Source organism: Tympanuchus pallidicinctus, unplaced genomic scaffold (genome assembly GCF_026119805.1).
Source record: "Tympanuchus pallidicinctus isolate F22 unplaced genomic scaffold, pur_lepc_1.0 scaffold3, whole genome shotgun sequence".
NCBI classification, from domain to species: Eukaryota; Metazoa; Chordata; class Aves; order Galliformes; family Phasianidae; genus Tympanuchus; species Tympanuchus pallidicinctus.
In genome coordinates, this window is record NW_026294747.1 from 50,692,222 (window position 1) to 50,711,630 (window position 19,409).

General features: G+C 39.3%; 1 protein-coding gene and 1 long non-coding RNA gene across 3 annotated transcripts in view; one reads left to right on the forward strand and one right to left on the reverse strand.

Moving 5' to 3' along the window:
- LOC128085885 (uncharacterized) overlaps window positions 1-19,409 on the reverse strand; it is a 98,488-nt gene that overhangs the window by 78,025 nt on the left and 1,054 nt on the right. The window contains exons 2-3 of the long non-coding RNA XR_008209142.1: window positions 15,525-15,664; window positions 9,750-9,838 (exon numbers count right to left, since the gene is read on the reverse strand). This is a non-coding gene — a long non-coding RNA (uncharacterized LOC128085885). The remainder of the gene's footprint in view (window positions 1-9,749; window positions 9,839-15,524; window positions 15,665-19,409) is intronic.
- Window positions 743-15,413, forward strand: LOC128085873 (inverted formin-2-like). Of its 2 annotated transcripts, none has more exons than XM_052693850.1 (13): window positions 743-916; window positions 1,201-1,708; window positions 3,262-3,398; window positions 3,873-3,934; window positions 4,919-5,021; window positions 5,170-5,255; window positions 6,263-6,363; window positions 7,280-7,350; window positions 7,446-7,553; window positions 8,152-8,222; window positions 9,787-9,907; window positions 10,638-10,805; window positions 13,954-15,413. In XM_052693850.1, exons 2-13 carry the CDS (start codon window positions 1,210-1,212, stop codon window positions 14,074-14,076), a joined length of 1,650 nt encoding a protein of 549 aa, XP_052549810.1. In that variant the 5' UTR covers window positions 743-916; window positions 1,201-1,209; the 3' UTR covers window positions 14,077-15,413. The 2 variants fall into 2 exon arrangements, with proteins under 2 accessions (XP_052549810.1, XP_052549811.1); XM_052693851.1 differs by having other exon boundaries at window positions 745-916; window positions 10,638-10,802.

Here is a 19,409-nt window from a genome sequence, read left to right on the forward strand (position 1 = left end):
AAGAAAATGGTCATTCATAATTGTTAATCTAGTCCTTTGGGAGTATAAACATGGTATTTTCCCAACTGATCCTGTGCTGAGTGTAAAAGTGAAAGTGTTTATCCAGCTGACTCCATCAGAACTGCTTATACTGTTCAAATTTGTTTTGTTAAAGACTTGTGCAAGGACTGGGGTAACAGAGGACTTGGCTTCCTTCTACATATAGCCACTAATTATGCCGCTTGTGGAACGCTGATGGTTTGCTCATCACTCCCTTATCAACATGGGGTGTTTCTACCAGCGTTGATAGCCATTACTATGGAAATTAAGAGAGAAATCACAAGGCAACTTCAGTTACTTAAGTGTAAGTATCCTAGGAAGTTATTTGGGCATAAAATATATAACTGTTTGCTAAAGAAAGAATAATTCAGTCAAGAAAATATGACCACAAACCAGCAAGTAGCCCCTGCTAACCTTAGCAGATCCAGTTCCATGTCTAAAACCAGACATGCAAGTAAATAGAGACTTCTGTGTAATATTGTACAAGAAGCTTTGAGAAAAATTCTACAATTTCAGAGCAAAAATAAAAAGTTGCCCTAGCTTAAAATATGGTTAAAGGGTAAAATAAGACAATATTATTTATTTTTACTCTTCCCAATCCTTTCCCTAGGGGATCACAACTCTCTAAGCAGTTCAGCTGAGTTCTCCTCAGCTGCAGCTTGTTTAATTTATTAGGCTAATGTTTCTCTCAAAATCCCCACCCTTCTGCAGTCCTTCTAAGTTGTGGTAATGTGGTCTCTTAGGAATAAGTGACTCTGTCCCTGCTGCCTGAGAAGTCCCCTGCGCACAGCACAGCACCTGCAGGAAGCATTCATTTCCCTCTTCAAAAGAGGAACTCCACTGAACGGCTGAGTAACAGGGCCAAAAAAGCAACCAGGTAGGGATTTATAGTGCTGATGGCACTTGCTCTTCCTAACTTTCTATGTCAGAACAAGAAAGTAGAAGGATCAAAAGACCCAAATGAGCCTTATCTTAGAAGTACTGTCTTGCTACTGACTCACAGAGCTGAAACAACTGTGAAATGCTACTGGTGGATTACAAAAAATACTATCTGTCTTGATGGGAAGTTGACTGCTAATTCTCTGTCTTTCTGTAGGTGTTGCAGTAACCAACAGCTGTGGGGAACCTTGTTAATTTATGCATTTCCTCCTGGTCTCGTAGGGCAGCAATATGGAACCAAGGGACAGCATGAAGAACCTGCTAACAAGCACACAGTGCCTGAATCACCGCAAATCACTACCCAGAAGATCTGTTGAGAAGGTGAACAAATGCATTCAGGTTGACATGGACTTGGAAGTGGAGAATCCTAGTATAGATTTGACTCTTTTTCCAAAAATCAGCCTTTCCAAGAAGCCTCAGCAACGTCCAGGGAACACGTCACCACCCCAGCAAGGTGTCTCCTCACCTTCCCAAGGGCAGCCTGCTATGCCAGCTCTGCTACCATTGCTTCCACCATCTCCATTCCTTCCTCCTAGGTGTAAGATTCCTCCCCCACCCCTTCTCATGCCTGGCATAAATGCACCATCACTCCCACCTCCCCAGCTCTGCAGTAATCCTGAGTGCAGTCATTTTACTTGTGGATACAGCAAGCAGCCCTGCCCTAAGAAGACACCGAAGCTAAGGATGAAGATGTTTCACTGGCAGAAGCTCCCCTCTGACGTGGTGAGACGTACGTGCCTATTTGTAACAACCAGGCTGATGCTAATGTTGGGAGCTAGGCTTTGGCTCAGCAAGTCAGGTCATACAAGTGCTCCTATTGCTCAACCTTTGTCCTACAGGAAAAAAAAAAAAAAGCCAATAATCACAGGTAGGGAAAGCCAAATTCTTCACTAAATTTGGACAAAGTGAAAGAAATAATAGTTTGGGCAAAGCACTGAATTGAGGCTCTGCTGGCCACTAAAATGTCTTTTTCTCTTTTTCTTAATTTCCACAGCATTGTTAGGTGATGCTGTTAAGTTTAATTACGGTTTTCAAAACCCACTGAATTGCACTGAGTGGAAAGATGTGTGGAAAAGCAATGCCCTGAGATTCTTTGAGCTTTTTTTCTAACGAACTCCTGGCATGCCATCCCTGACTGCTGTTTCAGCTGAAGCATTTACTACTTTTTTGTTTTGTTTTTCCCTTGCACAGCCAGAAGATGCATCATCCAGGAAAACCTTTGTCAATAGGGCTGAGGAACACATAGGCTCAGGGCAGGATATAGCTTCCAACTTCATTTTGTTCTGACCACTGCTATGTGTTTTTTTTTAATTTCATTTTTTTTTTCCATGAAAAATAACACTAAGGTTTGTGGTTAATGTGATCTGACAAAGGGCTTTGCATGGCCTGTTCCCCTTTCAGCAAAGAGAACGCTGAAAGTTTCCACTTTGCTGCAGCTTTTAGAACTCATGATACATGTTGTAAGAGTTCTCCATTGTCACAAAGAAAGGGGGAAATCAGAGAGCTACGAACTTGCTGTTATGATAAAACATATAAATACACATGCTAAAAACAGTTTGGGCTCAAGTTGTCTTCTCTAGGTCATGATCCAAATTCAGACTCAAATCTAACATCTTCAGTTATACTATTGCAATCTCTCCTGAAGAAAAAGGAGGTGAGATCCTTTGTTAAAGATTCCAGTGTTGTAGATAAGTTCATACTTTGAAGTGCTTTGTGTTATTCAGGTGGCTTCTAGTGATCCTATAATAACCCAGGGTTTTGGAGTTTTTATTTTCTGTCCAGAGATACTTAAGTTTATTTAACTAATGCAACATCCCCTGTGTGGCTCTCACAATTCTGCATTGGGTAGTCCATCAGTAGTAGTAGTAGTAGTAGTAGTAGTAGTAGTAGTAGTAGTAGTAAAAAGAACAATTGAGTTGAGCTGCTGCCTTCATTTTAGTGAATCACATGTGGAGATAGTCTTCCAGATTTAATTATCCTTCAAACATTTAGGAGGCTGTCTTTGGTGTATGCAAATCTTCAATAATTAACAGTAGACCAGGGCTAATGAGTGTCACTGAATCATCTAGGTTAGAAAAGAGCTTCAAGATCACCAAATCCATCCATTAAAATGACCTCCAAAGTCCCAACACAGAACTACGTTCCTTAGTGCTATGTTCACTCATCTCTTAAATGCCTCCATGGTCACGTTTTGCTTACCTTCTGTTTTATTTCTACTTATCACGGTGCCTTGAAAGCGCTCCTCTCTCTGTTAATCCATCTTGAAGTGTTGATCTCTTCTAGAAAGCCGCTCCATGTGGGCTGTGGTACCAAATGGCAGCAAGGAGCTTGTAGAGCCTGACTACGCAAGCTTGGAGCTACTTTTCTGTGCCTCACCAACAAAACCAAAGGAGACAAGACCAGCAAAGAAGTCAAAACAGGTACTTGGACTGCTCACTTTTTGTACAGCTTGGCAAATGTGAAAAGCTTATTCACTCTTTATTGTTGGCAATCTTCTATAACAAAGTAGAAAAGCTGAGATATTCTGGTATGCTTTGCCTACAGCTGCCTTGAAACAGAAACAGGAGAGGTCCAGAATTGTATTTGTTGCAGTAACTCTGAGTACAGTACTTTAGAATGGAAGAACTTGGGAATTAGAGTGCCAATTCTTAAAAAAATACATTATTCTAGACAAATCTGTTCCCTTCTCTATGCCTCTGCCTTTCTCAAATGTTATTACATGTACTTTTGTAAACTGTTAGCTTTGTAAATTGTTCAATTAAGAGTGATGATAATGTTATTGCTAGAGAAGAGTGAATCTGGCCCAACAAACAAGAGAAGCTTTAAAATTTCTGTTAAAATTAAGGCAGGTGACTGCATTTTTCTTTTTCTTTTTTTTTTTTTTTTTTTGGCAGGTCACATTCATTAGTCCAAAGAAAAGTCTCCTTCTGAGTATATTTCTGAAGCAATTTAAGTGGTAAGGTTGGAGATAAGTGTATTTGTTTGATGTACGTACGTATGTTTCAGACATTAAATGAAATGTAGCAGGAACATTTTGTAACCACTATCTTTTCTAAGCAAGGAGTCAAGATTCCTGACTGAACATTAAAAATTAAGTAACTTGGAAAGAAACATCCTGAGAAGTTCAGGTCCAAAAATCATTCACAATTTTTGTTCGGTTTTTCTATTAATAGAAAAGAGTTTCTATAATTAATCAATGGAAATCTGGTAAGTGACAGTCTTCACACTGGAATGAAAAGAAGCAGAAGAAAGGAATCTGTGTTAGTTCCTAGTAAAATAGAATTATTTTCAGATGCCCTGAAATACTGCAGGATGAAGTCCATGAATGCCTGCGTTTTTGTGCAACAGCCCATATTAGAAGGCCTTTGAAAAGAAATTCAGCCTTTATGTTGAGAATAAACCACAGTTTGTCTGAAGGATTTTTTTCAAATTCTTTTTCCATTACAAATTCTTCTTCTCAGTGGGGAAGAACTGTGAATAACCTAACCCAGTTGCTATTTCTTCTTTCTGCATGATTCCTTGGGTAGTTGTGAAGCTCTCCTCAGGGCAGTTACTGGCTGTGGTTCAGCAAGCTGAGCCCCACCATGACGGATGGAACTGCCCTACAGCCAGATCTGAGCCCAAAGTAGAGCAGTCTGGACTCATTTCAAAGACATGTGAACTGCCAAAGTTACAGGCAAAGATTTGGAGTAAGGCTCTCTGAGATACTCTTAACTATCTGTCAGCAGGAGGAGAGCTATCTGTTTTTAGCCTGAGCTTTGCTGGAAGTGGTGAAGGATTCAAGCGTAAATCTCTCCTCAGTGATGTTGGACGCAGTAAGAGAGCCCTCTGGGTTTGCTGCGTGAAGAGGAACAAAGTTCAGAAAGCACATCTAAATGGCTAGAAAATTTCCTTCAGGCTTCAATGTCTCTTCTGCTCACAGCATCTCTCTTTCTCACAGCTCCAATGAAGAGATTGCTAACATGATTCAGAAAGGGGACAGATCCAGGTTTGATGCTGGGATACTGAAACAGCTACTTAAACTGCTGCCTGAAAGCCATGAGGTATTACGAAGCCTGCTACCGTATCAGAGCTGGTTGTGCTTGCTTGGCTTGAAATATTTTCACTGGTAGAGCAAGAAACTGTGACTGGATCCTGCACTGGGCACCAGAAATAACTCTATGGGTATTTTGCTGTTTCTGTTGTTGCTAGATAAACAAACTGAAATCTTGCAAAGAAGAAAGGTCAGAACTAGCAAATGCAGACCAGTTTTATCTCCATCTCTTGGAGGTTCCTAGGTAAGCAAAATTGCCTTTGTTTTCAATCCTTGAGTTTGACTTGTAAGAATCAACACCTCCATTTCCTGTACTAGAGGGATGTTTCTAACAGTCAGTGCTCAAGATAAATAATCTGACTGTAAATTGAACAGCTAGCTGTAGAAACCTTTCTTTCCCAAAGGTCAAACATATTTGGCAAACTAGTGTTAAATTAACCTGGGTATTAATAAGCTACTGAGAAAACTTCTGACTGTTGTGCTGCACTGTCTGCATGACGCAAAGCTGCAGACGGAACCCAGCCACCAGGATCTTACTCACTCCATCTCTGTTCCAGAGACCGGTACACCAAAGAGATCCCACAAACCAAAGGGTGAATCACAGTACTGCTTGTGCTTTGACCACCTTCCAGGAATTTCCTGACTTTTATGAAGTCAGATGAGATGCATACATATCTTTGTGCTGCTCTTAAAAACAGTGTAATTTGTTGTAAATCATAGGAACAGCCTCCATAAATATGAGAAGCTGCCTGTCCCATAGCCTGAGATGCCTTTTTTGAAAATGCAGTGGTTAAAATGTGGCATTTTTTCCTCAAAGTTACAGCTAGCTTTAAAATTACTTTAGAGAATGTTTTTATGGGTCTTCCACAACATTAATCCATGGCTAGGCATAAATATCATTAAAGGGCATCACTGAAATAGAATCAGAATTTCTATTTTGGAATTAAAAAGGAAGAACAAAAATCCTAGCTAGCACTGCCCAGGAATCATCAAAACTTATTGCCTTGTTATGCAAGGAAACGACTGCCAGATTTCAGCATAACATTGCTTTCTGAAAGAGGCATCTTTGGAAATGCCTCAGTGTTTGGTTTATTTATAATGCAGTTCAGTGAGAAGCATGTTGTGTCAGAACATTAAAGTGAACATAACAATGATGGTACTGCACTTTGCCTAAAATGGGTTATTCTCTGCTGAATTTGATTAATTAGGTGCATAGTTTGTTTTTCTTTTTCCCCTGCTGATTTCTTTTAGCTACCAGTTGCGAATTGAATGTATGCTGATTTGTGAGGAAACACAAATTCTTCTGCAGTGTCTGTGGCCAAAAGCACAAGCCATCAGGACAGCTTGTGAAAGTAAGTGTATCACAGATGTGTCTATGGCCAGTGCTCAGTCACGGGAAGCTTCTATTTCTAATATTGATGCTATTAGAAATGGCATCAGTGATTTTATAAGCTATGATCTGATAAAAATTAACCTTTTAATTGCAGAAAATGTAGTTAACAATCGAAACAACACATTCTTCCCCTTAGAGTTCACTCAGTAGAATGGCAATTTGTGCTGCTGTGCTTTAAGTGGAGCTTCTGTCAACATAAATAAAACACACTGCCTCTCTCCATCAGTGACCCCTGTACAGAAGAAGGAAATTTCCTACGTGTCAGTGCCAGATGTTGTTTGAGTAGAGGTTGAATTTTTGTCCACAGCAATGATTTTTGTCCCTAACAACAAATCGGTTCCAATTTTCCTTCCATCCATGCTGGTTGCATGCTGGTTGATGCATCACAGTCTGTACCGGCTTCCAAAACAAATGTCCCTGTTCACAGCATTTCAGAAACTCCCTTCACATGAAATTAGCCTTGGTTTTTGTTTTAACACCAGTTATGCCTTAAAGGATGGCACTGAGGCAAAGAAAAAAACCACTATGCTTTTCTTAACCTAGAATAAATGTACTGAAAATGCAAGCTATCAACTTTTGCCAATTTAAGCACTGCCTCATTTATGGGTCTCCCTTATAAGCAGCTGCAGTGATGACACATCCATACTTGATGGAAAAACTGGTTTTCCGTATACTTGTAGAAAAGAGACTAAAACAGAAACCTCATTCATTCTACTTTAAGTTGAATTATTTCTGTACTGGTTGATTTCCAAATTCATAAAGGAGGCTTTACACAATCTTGGATGATAATTTTGTTAACTCACTGTCAAATGTAAGGAAAATCCTGCTTCAGACAGCTCCATGTAATTTACTGAGAATGCTTTTTTATTCCTCAGCACTTCTTACCAGTCGTCGACTGCCGGTTTTCTGTCAGTTGATTCTTAAGGTTGGAAACTTTCTCAACTATGTAAGTAGGCTGGTATTTTTTCTTTAATTAATTTCTCTATTTCCAAATATAGCCTAAGATACAAACACAAGGAACTTTTTTTCTGTATCTTCCAGGGGCATCACACTGGAGATGCTGGAGGTTTTAAAATCAGCGCCTTGCTCAAACTAACAGATACAAAAGCAAACCAAAGCCACATCACTCTGCTTCACCACATTTTGGAGGTAGAACAAAACTGTGAAATAATTTCTGTGTTTGTTATTCTCTACTATTAATTCCCCAGAAGCTAAGGGGCTGTAATTTCAGCACTACCCACCAAAGACATCAGAAGAGTGAGCCTCTGTATCTGAAATACAATGAGCGCTTTGCCACCGCTCCCTGGGCAAAAATAAAGATGAAACCCATTAGCAGCAATGTGTAGAAAACCTAGTGTTAGCTTTCTTCCTCAGGTTTGCTTAACATGACTGCTTTGTGTTTTCTTTTTCTTCTGCAACTGCTCTCTCATGGGGACGTGCCTTCCAAATGCATCTGTCAGATGAGGTTAATTTTAGTGTTATGAAGACAAAATCTCAGGTCAGCTTGCGTGCTGTGGCAGCACATGGGATGTAAGCCTGAGCAGTTAAGAGCCTTTTTTTCCTCCTTCTTTCCTCCCTACGGCTGCCAACTGTGACAGAAAGAAATGAACAAGGCTAAACTTACCCCAGCACTTATAAGGACAAAAACTGAAGCATTCATTTTTCAATCCAGATATTGTCCAGCTTGAAAGACTTTCCTGCCCTTTGACAAACAGTGAAAGGTAATGATTTTTTACTTCAATTTTAGGAGGTTGAAAAAAACCACAATGACCTGCTGCAGCTTCCCAGAGATCTTGACTTTGTTTCCAAGGCAGCAGGGTAGGACATTATTTGTTTTTGTCGTGTATGAATTGCCTCTTTTAAGCTAACAACAAGCTGAGTCATTTTATGGTGGTGTAATAAGGTCACAGGACTTCTCTGGTGTGTGAGAGCGTTTCCTTTCTAAAATCAAACAGTTCTGAGATTTGTAAATCAATCTGGTTACAACTTTTCATGTTGCTTTTCATGTGTGCTTTTCATTGCTTTTCATGTGTTGCTCTGTGTGATTCTTCTTTCAGATGCTCCACTACTGCCTTAGAAATGAAACTAAGTAAATAGTGAACTTGATTTCAAGGATCGTATTCTTCTATATATTGTAAAATAAATATTTCCTGAAGTTGCTCCATCATACTCTTATGCCGGGCCATAAGAACTATGTGTGCAAAGCTGGAGTGAAAACAGAATGGGGCAGTTTACTAGCAAGCAGGGACCTGAGTTAAATATCAGCACTTCTCTACAGTACAAGTGGGTGAAAAGAAAAAAGTCTGGTTTTGGTGAGCCTAAAGCCAGCTGAATTTGTTTAGCTCAGAAGAATCACGTGAGGGACATGCTGAATTGCACTAATCAAAATACAGATGTATAGCAGCAGGATTAACAGTTCTAATCTTGTTATGAATTCATAGGAACCTCAAAGTGTTTTAATCTTCCTTGTAACTAGAAGCAAGTGTAACTTGTAAATCTGGGGTAAATTGACATTGTTAAGCTGCTAAATAATAAGGTAGAAGTATTTTGATTTGATTATGCAGGAAGAACTAATATACAAAGTGTCAGGGCTTTTCCTTGATATCTGTGCAGAATTTCTGTTGGATGTTGTTCTGAAGCACAAATTTCTTTCTTCTATGTGCAATAATAGAGGTACTTTTGTTATCTGAATCTAAACCTTGCTGATGCAATAAATGTGCTCTTTTTTGTAAAGTAATTGCTCTTAAATTTAGCCAAACCCCCAAACTTATAAAATTGTTTTATTAGTCAGCCCAGGGAGAGGTGCTTACAGTGCAAATCCTGCACAGGGCTCTTCTATTGCTGTTCATATCTGGATGCACCTTGTTAGACAACATCAATTTTTGATGAATCAGTGATTTTCTTTTGGTAAATGTGGATATTTGAGGTATAAAACATGTTTGCACTGTAATATGTTTGGTCCTCCATGTGAGGTAAATGAACTTTGAGATAACCCTTCAGACTATAAATAGACGATGGAGAAAAACAGCAAGGAAAAGAACCATTTAATTATTGACAGTACTGGCACAAGAGTTGAGTGTGTGTTGCCTATGAATAAAAATAGACTGAAAATTTTGGAGGCTTTTGAACAGAGAGGTTCTTCCCTGTGCTGCCCCAGGAAATAGTGAGGGCAGAAGCACAGCTGCTTTCTCAGATGAGGGTTTGAGCAGCAGAGAAAAGGGCTTACATAGAGGAAAATTACCTGCATAAGCAGGGTTTGCTAGACAACTAATCCTGCATTCTTTTGCAGAACTGTTTTTATAATTGTTTTTAAATGAAAAACAAACAAACAAACAAAAGACTCACCCCTTTATTTTCATTGTGCCTTTTGTGAGCCTTTCAGGTTCCACTTTGACGCTATGCGGGCCGAAGCAGGTGACAATCTGAAGAAACTGCTGGAAATAGAGAAGCGTTTATTTTTGTCAACAGAGGATTTAAAAATACAGCACACAAAACTTGTTCAAGTAGGTAAAGGGGGCACGAGGTTCTCTGCACCCTGCTTCCCAATCACTTTAAATTTCTTCTCAAAGGCTCCAAAATTCAGCTTGTGATGGACACAGGGGTCTGTGGGCAGGGGTCCTAACAACCTCCCTCTGCACTGGGGTGGAGGAAGAGTCCTGTTCATTCTCCAATTCTGCAAAGTGATACTGTGATAAGGAAACAGCTGAGGGGCAGTTAGCTATGTGTGTGGGCAAAAGAAAGGAAGATGCTAAAAATGAAACCTGTGATCCAGCTATAAATACATATGGGACAGTAACATGTTCTGTCTCACTGCTCTTAGAGGAAAAAAAAGAAGTGAGCGAACAGATTTACAGTATGTTTTTATGTGTTTATTTCCAGACGTCCTAGCTTTAAAACTTCTCAAAACAGGCCTATGTAACTAAAACTAAAAGGGGTAAATTCTGGTTCTGTGTAACCTTAGATAAGTCATCCCAGTTTGTGCCAAATTTTTGCCTGGTTACATGATAAAAGTGGCAGCATACAATGAGCTGCCCCGGTCCAAATGGAACTGGGGGAAATGCACATGGTTCAGTTAAGAAAGCGTAGCATGCTGTCACTGAGTCTTAATTGTCAGGTTTATCAAACCTACTCTTAACTGGGTTGGACTAGATGGTCTTCCAATGACTCTACAATTCTGGGCAGCTCAAAACGTATCACTTAATGTGCATAAATTTGTTGCAAACTGTGTCTCAGAGCAGTGTCAGTGCTTCAAAGGACCTGCAGGAGGAGTTGGCCAACATTGAAAAGAAGAAAGAAGAACTAGCTGACTATCTTTGTGAAGACCGAAAAAAAATGTCCTTGGAAGATGTATTTAACACAATGAAAACCTTCAGGGAACTCTTCCTCAAGGCCTTGCAGGTGGTTTGCATTTGTGACTGTTTAGAAATGGATAACTTTTCTTAGGCAAAGTCTAACTGGATAATATGTTTACATGTTGGCATTTTACTGCATTAGTTCAAACCTACAAGCTTTATGTCCACTACAACGCTGTTTTCCCTGAGAGATTACATTTGGCACCCCATTGGCTTATAGGCTTGTTCCATTGGCTCGTTCCTTGCATTAGGAGGTAAGAAAACAAATTCACCATAAAGGTTTGCATAACATACTGATTATGCAGTATCTGAATTAATGCACTTTGTCTAAGGATTTCTTAATGCCAGATGACAGTGGCTTCATATATGTGCTTTACTGACTTCAGCAGAGCCCAAGGATAGAATTGCCTTCAACAAGTATTGCCAAAATAGAGAAGTATCTGTTCTGGGCAAAGGCAGGGCAAGAGAGAGTGAGAGGTCCTTCAGGGCAAATCAGAGCTTCTAGTGAAAGTGAGAGAGCTTCTAAGTAGTGTCTGAAGGCAAAGGATGGAGAAGATTATCTTCATGTTTCTACAACCTGCTCCTCTATGAGACATTGGGCTTCAGTTTTGCAAGCAATGCCACCACCAGGCTCAGAAGCAAAGTATAGTGCCCCAGACAGTCTGGAAATTTTTTGTTATTATTATTTTCAAACAAAGTGCTTCTTCATTCCCTGAGGGCTCTTTGTTATCCGTCAGATAATGAACAGAGCAACACATAGGAAATTGATAATATGAAACTACTTGATCTCCATCTACTTAAAGAGGGAGAAAAAAAGTGTTTCAAACACCACAACTGACACAATGGAAAGGAGCAGGTCTTCACACAGGGTTGAATGTTCCCTGCTTCTCAAAAGATAAAAGGAGCAGATGGCAGGAAGAAGGAGACTATTTTCATTCTGCTCAAAGATAAAACTCAGAATTGAAGCTACACTGAGAACTGAGTTGTAAAATTATGGGGAGAACGAAACAGTTTGATTATGGAGGGCTGGGAGAAACATTTGATTTCTCTTAGCTCTTGCAGCTGTTCAAAGAGAGGAGCTCCCTACAAAGAAGCCATTCAATTTCAGGAAAAGGAGAAGAAAAGTTAAACCAAATCTGCTCTAAGAAGTACCCAGATCATTACAAAGATTACACCAACAGCTCTGCATGGGGATAGGTTCTGAGTGCTCCCAGATAACCAAGCTGAAACAGCTGCTCCTCAGTAGGGTGTTGGAACAGGATGTGCTTTAGATAGTGTGAGGATATAGAGTTGTCAATGTAGCATCTTCAAATTCAGAGATCAAATATGTATCTGACGTCTCATAGTGCAAATCCAAAGGGAAACCCTTTTTATTTAATATCATCCATACAGCTGTCTTCAGTAATCCAGGAGATGGAGAAAGGATTGTGAACATTCATTCCTCTGCCTAAGTGGACTTTCTTGTGTTGAAGTAACGCTGTTAACAGCATATTTGTGTCAGATTTCTATGGCTTTGTTTTTAATTTCTCTGTACAATTCAGTTTAGGCTTGCTCAATCCATATTTTTTTTTCCTGAAGTGTTTTGGTTTGTATTTGGTACAGTGTGTGCTGCTCAAATAGCTAGACAACATATCTACCCTGAATTGATCTCCTTTATTTCTTGTGGTGTGTTACATGCAGGCATTCTCCCAGGGCCTGTAGATCTCCAAGTCTCTCAGCCACCATAAGATCTCTAAGACATTATGCTAAGGCACAGCAGGAATTTATCAGGCAGGCACGTAGGAGGCATACAAAGATGAAAGGCTTTTACCCTCACCCTAAAAGTTCACCAACTGCATCTTTCTTTTGGAAGCACTTTCTCCTCAGGACAAATGTCTTTTTATTTCTTTGCCAAGAAAGCACTATTTGTTGGGTTGTTTTTTTTTTTTTTAGGCATCCAGAGGAGGTCCCCATAACCTTGAACCTGCAATGTTCCCAACTGGAACACTTTTAGACTAACTGGTCTAAAAGTTTTGTGGAAGAAATGATCCCAGCTTTTACCTTCTGTAAAAGATCTGAGGAAATTATGCACATTTCCTGGGACTTTTGTCTGGCTCATAGAAACAGTGGCAGGTGATCTGCAGCTATTAACTGTATCTATCAGTACTATGAGAAAAAGTCTTTTCCGCTGCTAAGCTCCCTGCAAAGGAGACCAGATGTGTCTCACTGAGAATCTTATTTGCACCCATCACCATCTTCCAGGACATTAGTAAATTCTGTGATATGATAAAGCAGTACAAGTCTCTACGACAACAACCCAACAACTACTGAGATACCTACAACATGTAGATTAGCTATGGACTGGTTGCAATTAAAAGCAGGTGAGCTCCCACGTGGTGAAGGCAGCGTTCTGATGATGACTGTAGTTCTGGAACAAGGATTCCACAAGCATTTAAGTAAATAGCTTTTTCTCATCTTGATGTCCCATTGTACTTAGTGTAGCTGATCAGAACTATCCTCCCCTATGATTGTGCTGTCTGTCAAAACCCAGAAATACTTCTCCATTGAGTAAAGGTCTTTCTGTACTAGAAGTAATCATTCAACATCTTTCTTTTCCTACATTAATTTTATCGTCCTGGATCCAAAAGTTCTAAGGAAACCAGAATACAACCTGTCTGCAACAGGCCCAAAGATTTATACCATCCTGACAGTTGGATGCCTCTCAGTACCAGCCATATGGTTTGGACTCTGCTGCTGAACACCACCACATAAATATAGTGGGCAAATTTAAAGGATGCCTGAAGTAAAACTGAATTACTGTTTAACACGGTTGGAATTTCTGGTAGAAGTCTCTGAGTACAAACAATATAAAACCAAGGTTGCTGTGGGATAAATATCTAGAATGTAATTAAATTGAACAAATGTTGAGTCTTGTGGGCAAAAAGATTCATTAAGAAGAATGTATTTCAGTCTGTATTTGAATTGTTGAAGTTAAAGCTATGAACTCATTTGCTGGTAACGTAAGATGGAGAAAGCATTGACCAAGAAGCTCAGTTGTGTTAATTACCCTCAAACCCCAGCAACTGAGCAATGTCATTGTAAGTGTATATAGGGCATATTTAGAATAGCTGTTAATTGCAAACAGAGTATACTAACTGGCTTTTCCTTTTGTAACCCTTAGTATTTAATTTTCTTCTTGTCATTCTATCTCAACGCAGGAAAACCAAGAAAGGAAGGAACAAGCTGCAAAGTCTGAGAAAAGGAAGAAAGAACTCAAAGTAGAAGACACGAAAAGGCTAAAGGCAGAGCACGGAAAGAGCAGTATATTTAGAAAAAAATGATTCTGTTTTTATTAGTCATATTTTTATTAATTAGAAGCAGATTATGTGCTTAGCTGTGGGTGATCTATCAGAGTAAGAGTGATGTAGCCATTGTTGATGCTATTGTTAAACAGAAAGTTTAGTAAAACATCAATTTTCAAGGGCTCATGAATGATCAGAAGAAATCATGACAGAAATGCTACAAAAAATATCACTCCCAGTGAGCATGTTACTCTATTTTTCTTAAAGTTGGGTAACATACTGGTGTTGCTCTGAACAGCTGTTTGAAGGCTTTTAGGGAACACAATGAGGTAAGCAAACGTGAACTTCAAACTGCCACATTGTCACTGAGCCAGGCAAGCTGTGCTATGTATCACTGTTACCTCAACCTTCCCTTTTTTCTGACTGAAGTTCTGCTTCCTTTAAGTGGATGCGTGTGCACTTTAATAGTATGGCTTGCTGAAAAACAGCAGTCTGATGTAAATCCAGAAAAGCTTTTGTTGAGCTGGGTGTGAGGTATTTCTAGTGTTAATATTAACAGGTATGTATTTTAACATTACATTTTAGTCAATAGTTGACCTGCAGTTTTCTTAAAGATTTCTGCTTGGTACCATTTAGTTGTGATTCTTTATTCTTCAGTGAACTACTGCAAAACTGGCATTAGTAAACTTGAGAGGAGTTCACATAGATATTGCACTGGATGCTCACCCTTGGAAGACTGTTTTCCTTTCTCCCTGCTGTCTAACTACATGGCCTTCTTTTAGTTTCTCCATCAAAACTACTCATCTTTAGAAATGCATTTTAAAAATATGTGCAAATACATTGAAAACTGACCAAAACAATGTTTTCCATATTGTCTTGACAAACTGTACTGCAAATGTTTTATCTACTTTGCATAACTACTGTAAAGCTGCGGATTCAAATAATAAACCTTTTCTGATGTAAATACAGACAAGCAACTTAATATGTGGTAAAATAGAATTATAAAGCAACATTCAGATGTAAGAGTTAAAGGTATGTGCCAACCCTATGAAAAATAAGAGCACCAGACCAGAATACGCCTCTACTATACAGTTTAGTTGGAAGTGTCGTAGTTTTCAGTCTCTTTTGAAAGGTAACTTTTTTCTTGGGATGTAAATTTATTCAGTATTTGTTTTAGAAAATTGTGCTGAGTACAGGGGACGAGGAGAATCAGGCATTTTTGCAATCTTGTTTTTCTATCAGGATCAGATGTGGCAGAGGGCTGGAGATCAGATTCTTTAGCCTACGTGCAATTTTATTTTTTTTAAATCGCATACTTAGCAAATGAAATAACTATTTGCTGAAGGAGAGTATAGAAGATTTAGTGAAATAAAAGGCCTGGTGAAATAACTGTGTGAAATAACACGAACCTCTAACTTTGTTATGTCCCTTGTAACCCTGTGCATAAATCTTTGAGGCCCCAATCCCACGCTCTCCTAATCTCTGACCTTAACTCCAGTCACATGCTCTGTTAGTGTCAATGTCTGGTTTATCCAGTTGTCTGAGGATCGTTTCTCTGCAGTTGACAGACGTGCCAGGGGAAGCACACAGCAGCAAGGTCTCAGTGCAGGCCGTAATCTCGCTCTCTCTAGTTCAAAAAGGAGATATGAAAGCAGAAGCAAATGTCATTGATGTATTATTAATAGATTACAAGCAAAGGCTTGCAGCTGCTCAAAAGAGCCAGAAACCAGTCTGAATAGTTACCAAAACTCCAATGTATGGCACAACTTAGGGAACAGATCTCAGAACTACTTGACTGCACATATTAAAAACAGCTTTACTTTCTACAGCTTCTGTTACAGAAGCCTCTGTTGTTGGACGCTTACATTCTTCAGAATTGTAGCAGTTACATGCAAACAGCACTACTTTATATTATTTCCCCAGAAAGCACTGGAACTTTTAATTAATCAAAGGGAAAAAACAGCTGCTTCTAATGCAAATTTGTGGACACGGCTATTGATCAGAACAAGAAACAGAGTAAAAGCCCTTGGGGCCAAAATATGAAAACATGCAGAGTAGGTTATGTTAAACATCTGGTGAGAACTTATGTATGGAACTGTGACACTGTAACCGCAGCAGAGAGGGAAATGCTATTAAAAGACAAAAAACAAGTAAGTTTTCATGAATGGTACTGGAGTTTTACAACATAATTATCACCTTTACATATAGAAATCAGTTGCAAATGCAGACCTTGAGCCCAATGTCTTATGTTCTTATATGCAGGGTTAAATATAAGAGCTTTTCTCTGGCAAACTTCTTATTGTCTTTACTTAAACAGTACTTAATTATTTGATTGTAACAATCTGATATATGATCAAAAACCATCATCATTAATTGGTCTTGCAACAGTAAAAGCATCCACTCTCAGAAGTACTTTTTGATTGTCTGGGCAAAAGGCTTCAGAGGAGACCTACAGCACTGAGATTCAGCACGTTACTGAAGTTAGTTTAAGGGTTCACACCAAATCATTTTTGCCAAATGTGTTCTTAAAACTGCCCAAGGACAAAGGAACTCCACAGTCTAGACAAAGCGCTGCTGTACAAGAGTGAGAATCAGCTCCAGTGTTAGCAGTATGGGAGCAAAGCTGGCCTTTTTCACAGCCTCAAGCTTAATATAGCTTTATACGCCTAAAAATCTGTACGTGTTACTCAGATCAAACAGAATAAAAGACACAAGCCCTTTTCATTTCATCCTGTCCATCTGTCTGCAATAACCCTTTACATATTTTGTAGCTGTTATCACAGCACCTCTGGTCTTTTTTTTCCTAGACTAAACAACCCCAGCCCTTACAGATTTTCATCCTAGGGCTTGTTTTCCAAATCTGTGTAATGTACTTGTGAATCTCTTCTTGATTTTCTTCAGCAGAGTCTCCAGCTGGATGGTTCAGCAGGGCAAAGGACATCTTCCTCTATTTCATTGCTTGTTCTTCCATCTCAGTGTGGCGTTAGCCTTCTTTTACAAACAGACAGTGTTTTGACTCCTGTGCAGAGAAGCATCCTGGTCTCCAGTGTGATCTTACAGAGTCACAGAATTATAGGGGTTGGAACAGATCTCTAGAGATCATAGAGTTCAAGCCCTGCTACAGCAGGTTCCCCAGAATAGATTGCACAGATAGGTGTCCAGATGGGTCTTGAGCATCTCCAGAGAAGGAGACTCCACAATCTCTCTGGACAGCCTGTTCCAGTGCTTCATCAAGCTGACAGCAAAGACGTTCTTTCTTGAATTATTATGGAACTTCCTGTGTTCTGGTTTCTGCCCGCTGCCCCTTGTTCTCTTGCTGCAATCTCACTGCCTCCAGCTTTGTACCATCTGCAGATTCAGTAAGTGCACTCTCTATTGCACACTCTAAGTCTTTCATGAAAAGACAGAAGAAAATCTGAACCACATGTAGAGCCTTTGCAATTTGATCTGCACTTGGTCCAGATAAATTATTCACTACTCTCAAAGCATGGTTCTTCGCATGCTTTTGCACCATCATTCTGTTTTTATCAGGGCGAGAAAAAAAGTGCTAAAAACAATGATTTTGATTAATGTACTCTGCAGTAAATGTTAAGTGCATTGTTTTAATGGTGGGCATACTCAGCTAGAAGTTAAAAGCATTACGTTTTTTATCTGAGTAAGCAGAACTTTGAAAGTTTTTCTTATGAAATCCCTAAGTGAAGTGTTGTCAGGTAGACAGGTCCTAACAGATGAGCACCCAGGAAGAGACAGTTCTCCTGAAATCCTGATACCAATTCCTGAGCTAATGGTTCATTGCTTTCTTCATGAAGACCTAGCACCAGTCACCCACTGCTTCGTATTGCTTCTATGCTGAGTAACATGTCTTAAACCGTTACTAAAAGATTTGCTCCCCTGCTAGGTTAGTTTGCTCATAACATGTTCTGTACTATTTTCATTTGAAACATTTCCTAGACATGGTATATTTAACACTGCTGACACTGGGAAGAACATTCAACTTCTCAGTTTCTGAGCATATCAGAAATATAGTCGATATGATTACAGAAGTGCCAAAGAGCATAAAAAATTCTTCATCACTGCTTAAAACAACAAAAACACGATCGTAACCAACCAACCCAACAAAAGAACAGCAATGAAATTACTCAGGAAAAAGATATGAGTTCCTACAGTACTGATTAGATGGTAAGATAAAAAGAGAAAAAAAGCCATGCAACAATGGCAAAGTTAATTGCTATACAAATAATAGGGATAGCTCTGGAACCCTCTCTGACTTTGTAGCAGAGCTCTGTACAGGTTCTCATGCAGAAGAACAGCACCAGCAATATGTATTTCTTGTAGCAAAGGGTATTTTTATATTCTAGATGTGTGGAGCTGATTAACAAGCCATCAGTTTCAAAGAGAATTAGAGTATGTGACAAATGAGTGACAGCACTGCTGTGGTTTTGCTGTCCTCAGTGCTCATGTTTACAAACCATACAAACAAGAATAAATGTAATGTCTGACAAATAATTATTGCTTGGTGAGGTGACACGGGAAAAAAAAAAAAAAAAAAAGGACTGGAGGGGAACAAAACTGGGATAAAGCACAAAAAGGATGAGCAAAAGTTGAAACAGATCATGAGATCATGCTGGCAATTCTTCTTTTGCCATCCACTGAGACAAATCAAATGCAGGTACTCATATATTTCACTAAGCTACTCCATGTGGTACAATTATGAAGAGGGCTTTAAGAAAAAAGAAGTTTAAGTCAGTAAGAAGAATTCCTTTTGCACAGCAGGAACAGCCCATATGTGAAATGTCAAGTAGCTGCATCTTGCATGTGAAATGCAAATGGCAGAAAGAGGTAGCAGTTCTTCAGTGTGTGGAGAAGTCTGGGAGAGGAGCCAACTTTCATTATGTCTGTGAAACCTGACATGTCCAGGAATGACTTAGGTGAGGTATTTCCAGCTGAAAGGAGAAAACATTAGTTCCTGTGTAGGCTAGGGAACTTCATATGGACCACAGTGTACAATTCAAGCCACCCATGCTTAACAAATATGAACTGAGTTCAAAACAGGTGCCTGGCAGGCAGATGAAAACGACCAGGGAATCGAGAGCCATCTAAAATCTACCTTCTACAGCCCAGCAAAACAAAGGCAGAAACTGGGTGTGATTCCTTCTATAAATACATACGTGAAAAATGAAGTATTTAAACTAAATAACAGTGTTAGCACAGAACATATGGACATAAATTAGCCAGAAGGCTAGAAATCAGCTGATGTTTCTAACTAGAACAGCTCTGCAACAGGTGTTCAGAAGAAACAGCAAAGTGTTGTATGATTTGGTTGACAGCAATCACGAGGGAAAGTAGACCCAAACATCAGGAGATCGTTCCCA

Excerpts from the sequence above, each read along its gene's own strand:
- LOC128085873 (XM_052693850.1), top strand. The coding sequence starts at position 1,210 with ATGGAACCAAGGGACAGCATGAAGAACCTGCTAACAAGCACACAGTGC. Across the intron at positions 7,554-8,151 it reads TGCTTCACCACATTTTGGAG|GAGGTTGAAAAAAACCACAA; the intron begins GTAGAACAAAAC and ends CTTCAATTTTAG. Across the intron at positions 10,806-13,953 it reads TCCTCAAGGCCTTGCAGGTG|GAAAACCAAGAAAGGAAGGA; the intron begins GTTTGCATTTGT and ends ATCTCAACGCAG.